The following is a 4799-nucleotide window of genomic DNA, read 5'->3' on the forward strand; positions in this document are numbered from 1 at the left end:
GTGAGTCTCCAGTAACAAGTATCAGCAACACCAAGTGAACTACAGCTCAACATATTTATGTCTGTGGCAGCCATCTTGGGATTAAGGAGGTACATAAAACGTTATCACAATTATGGGTAAACTTACTGCAAAAACGGGAAAATAATTCTAAACTTAGTGGTTAATTCAAAAGCTCTGCGGCATACTTCTTTGAACTAGCCAGTTAACTGGGCCCACGCATAGAGCGGTCTAGAGAACCATGGTGGATTCCCAGCTAAGGAAGCAAAGGATACTTAAAGGAACATGGTGAAAAGTGTGGATCCTGTTTCATTCTAAGACTGAAACAGGATCCGCACTTTTCATCTGCCACACACATGCCCACATCTCCTCTCTGGGGATAATAAAAACAAACCAGTGAACTGACAGAGGGCCTGCCCCCCACACGCACACTGACCCCACAAAAAAAAGTCCCCTCCAGCTACTAATTATAATGCTAACTTGCAGAAGTTTCCCTGCCTTTTAAAATAATGGAGAAAGGATGGTGGAATGCTACTTAAAAGGATGGCCTCCTTCCAGGCTCCAGTAACAAGTGTCGTGAAATCCAAGTGAGCTAGGCCTCAGCATAGTTTTCTCCGTGGCAGCCATCTTGTGTTTAGGGAGGTATAGACAAACCTTATCACAATTATGGTGATATGTGCTGCAAAAACTGACAAATAATTCTACACGTAGTGTTTATTTCAAAATCTCTGTGGCATACAACTTGGTACTGGCCAAGTTGTATGTTTTTTTTTTTTTTTTTTTGAGAAAGCCTTGCTTTATTTAAAGATTCAGTATGACATATTTAAACAAGAACATTTAACCCTACATCTTAATTTTGAATATGTTAGTGGTTCCCAAACTTTTGTTGCATATTGGAATCACTGTGGGGATTTAAAAAAAAAATACTGATGCCTGGCTCCCACTCCCTCTCCCAGACAGGTTAATTACTATGGAGTGTAAGTCGTGCATCAGGATTTTTTTAAAACTCCCCTGGTGTTGTCAGTGTGCAGCCATATTTGGGAACCACTGAGCTCAGGAAAAGGGCAGCTTGGGAAAAACAGGCTACCTGTAACTTGTTCATATCCCTTTAGAAGCAATGGGGACTTTGTGTAGATGTACCCATAGTGGAACTTAGGTGATAAAGAAATTTTAGCCTTGTACAAAAGTCTGAAAGGAAAAAAAGAATCTCTCTGGAATAATCAGGTCCATGAATTTTAAAGGCTGTGATGATGAATCTTTTGACATTTTATGCTACTTAAAGTAGAAGTGCTAAAGAGGTAAATAAAGATCAACAGGAAATACAGAAAAATCCATTACATTCTGAAAATAGTAAATAGTTGCTGTCTAAATTTTAGAGTATGTGTTACTTAACTGCCGACTATGAATGGGTTAGCACGAAGTGGAGATTGGATTTCATATTGTTACTGAAGAGTAGACATAGCTTTTTGAAGCAGCTGAACCATTATGGGATAAACTGGTGCAAATTCTTTGCCTTCTCTACTTCTCACTGTCTGGACGTAAGCTTCCAGGTCTCCCCTGATGAGGAGGAGCCTGTCCTTTTCAGACGGATGGTCGTCCAGCCACTGAGAGAAGCGTGCGTGGGACCACTCTGCCTTCTGGAGCAGGGACTTCATCTCAGCAGGTGCTCTTGTGAACAAAAACTGAATGACGATGCTGAAAGGAATGATGTCCCCGAGTGTAGGACTATTGGCCACATTTTCACTTGTCTGGAAGAGCAGTGGTCTGAATGACCTCAGCATTCGATAGGACTTTCCTAAGTTGGACACAGCTAATGTGAGGTTTGCATCAACAGCAGCTACATTTAGTTCACTTGCTATAGTTTTAATGATACCATCAAGTTCATCAGAGGAAGGAGGATTTAGACCACCAGGGGGAAACACCAAGTTGATAGGATCGAAGAGCCGGGATAAGGATTTTGACAGGTAAGCAGCCTCAGGGCTGCAGTGAGTCTTTCAAAGCCCTTTCTGGATCATAATCTGGCTTTTTTGGTATGAATATATCTTGTGTATCATCTTCCATGTGCTGTAGGTCAACAAAGAGGTCTGTAGTTCCACTTGCATTAAAATTCCCTTGGATATTTTGACTGTATTGTTGAAGACGCTTCCAGAAGTCATTATAGAGACGCAATAATTTAGGGTATTCTCCTTCACATGCCTGTTTCAAAAACGCAGAAGTGTTTATTGTCCCATGAAATTGAGAAGGAAGTGCCTCAGTAACTGAATTCCAAAACTTGTAGAAAATTTCAGGTTGTCCATCCTTAAGTATTTCTTCAATGAAACAAATATGAGAAACAGGGTCTCTCTTTTTGGCTAATACTTTTTGTAGATGTTGTACCTGTCCACAAACAGAGCAAATAAGATCCATAAGTTTCTCCATATTGGTCCAGAGGGAAGCACGAAATGCTGTAGTATTTCCTGGGGTTGGCATGGTAGATCGTCCAGGACCCCCTCTCACAGCTGACTGGGAAGGCTGAGTCAAAACTTTGATGTCTAACGCATTCTTGATATTTTCCTCTAAAGTAACACGATATCCATCCACAACACTGATAATAGTATCCTTCAAAATTCCAAGATTATGGAAAACCTGAAGAGCTGTTCCGACTTGAGTAGGATTCTGAATCTCCACACTTTGCTCCAGTAGGCGCTTAGCTTGATTTTCCACTTCAAGTCGAGCTCTTGCAATAAAAAGCAGATCATTTTCTATTACTTCTATTCCAGAAAGATCTATTCCTTGAGAAAGATAATCAAGTTCATTGAGACTCTGAGAAGCTTTTGTTATCTCTCTACTTCCTCCTTGTAGTTGTCCTTGGAGTCTCTTACAGAGATACAAAATGCGAATAATTCTCCGAAGCAAATCACAGGCAACCTGAAGTCTTGCTAGTTGTGCAGTACAGGCTACTATTTTATTGTATGGCTCAACAATTTTTGCTTTCATCCTATCAACAGCTCCCTGTAAAGCGCCAATTCTTGTCTGCATGATCTGAAAAACACCTTACAAAGACTCAATACCAGTTGCTTGTGCCAGTAAATCTTCATGTCTTGCAACAACCTGTAGGTGTAGTTCTTTATCCAACTGACTGATTCCTTGGGCAAGTTTTCCTAGTTGTTCAGCAATTACAGCTTGGTGAATAGATGGAGAAGTATAAGAGGGGTCTAGGGAACCATGGTGGATTCCCAGCTGATGAATCAAAGGATTTTTAAAGGAACAGGCTGAAAAGTGCGGATCCAGTTTCAGTCTAAGACTGAAACAGGATAAGAACTTTTCACCTGCCACACACATATCCACTTCCCCTGTAAGGGCATAATAAATACAAACTGCCAGACTGACAGAGCGCCTGTCCCCCAACCCACCCCGACCCCACACAAAAACGTCCCCTCCTGTGACTCTCCTTATGCTAACTGCCAAAAGTTGCTCTGCCTTTTAATATAAGGTGGAAAGGATGGTGCAAAGATAATTAAAAGACTGGATTCTTGTCAGACTCCCGTACCAAGTATTGGCAACACCAAGCCAGATAGCCCTCAGTATAGGTTTGTCTGTGGCAGCCATCTAGGGTTTAAGGAAGCCCAGATGAACTTTATCAAAATTATGGAAAAAGTGCTGGAAAAGCTGGCAAATAATTTCCATGGTAGTGGTTATTTAAAATGCTCAGCGGCATACTTCTTTTAACTAGCCAGTTAACTGGGCCCATGCTTAGTGGGGTGTAGAGAACCATGGTGGATTCCCACATGATGAAGCAAAGGATTCTTAAAGGAACAAGATGAAAAGTGCGGATCCTGTTTCAGTCTCTGAAACAGGATCCGCACTGTTTACCTGCCACACACATGCCCACTTCCCCTCTCTGGAAATAGTAAAAACAAACCACAGATCTGACAGAGGGCTTGCCCCACCCGCCCCCTACACCCCACATAAAAACGTTCCCTCCAGCGACTCCTTGTTATTCTAACTGCCGAATGGTGCTCTGGCTTTTAAAATAGTGGAGAAAGGATGGTGGAATGATGCATAAAAGAATGCATTCTTGACAGTCTCCAGTACCAAGTATTGGCCACACCAAGTGAGCTAGGCCTCAGCACAGTTTTTACCATGACAGCCATCTCGAGATTAAGGAGGAAGAGATGAACCTTAATACATTTATGGTGAAAGGTGCTGCAAAACCTTGCAAATAATTCTCAACGTAGTGGTATTTCAAAAGCTCTGTGGAATACTTCTTGGAACCAGGCAGTTTTCTGGGCCCACGCATAGAGGGGTCTAGAGAACCATGGCGGATTCCCAGCTGATGAAGCAAAGGACTCTTAATGGAACGGGGTGAAAAGTGCGGATGCTGTTTCTGTCTAACACTGAAACAGGATCCGCACTTTCACCTGCCACACACATGCCCACTTCTCCTCTCAAGGGATAATAAAAACAAACCAGAGAACTGACAGAGGGCCTTCCCTTCCCCCACAAGGACCCCACAAAAAAAAAAACGTCCCCTTCAGCTACTAATTATTATGCCAACTTGCAAAATTTCTCTGCATTTTTAAATAATGGAAAAAGGATGTTGGAATGATACTTAGAAGAATGGCTTCTTGTCAGTCTCCACTAACAAAAATAGGCACCACCAAGTCAGCTACGCCTCAGCATAGTTATGACTGTGGCAGCCATCTTGGGTTCAAGGAGGCACATACAAACGTTATCAGAATTATGGTGAAAGGTGCTGAAAAACTGGCAAAGAATTCTCAACGTACTGGTTAATTCAAAAGCTCTCTGGCATACTTCTTGGA

General features: G+C 42.0%; 1 protein-coding gene across 1 annotated transcript; it reads right to left on the bottom strand.

Moving 5' to 3' along the window:
- Positions 1-1269: 1269 nt before the first annotated feature.
- LOC138378395 (conserved oligomeric Golgi complex subunit 5-like) lies at positions 1270-4130 on the bottom strand. Its single transcript, XM_069463745.1, is given in 4 exon segments — positions 1270-1287; positions 1527-1974; positions 1976-3216; positions 4119-4130. Coding segments are annotated over 4 exon segments (1719 nt in total).
- Between the last annotated feature and the right edge of the window lie 669 nt (positions 4131-4799).

This window comes from Eulemur rufifrons, chromosome 30 (assembly GCF_041146395.1).
Source record: "Eulemur rufifrons isolate Redbay chromosome 30, OSU_ERuf_1, whole genome shotgun sequence".
In the NCBI taxonomy this organism is placed as follows: domain Eukaryota; kingdom Metazoa; phylum Chordata; class Mammalia; order Primates; family Lemuridae; genus Eulemur; species Eulemur rufifrons.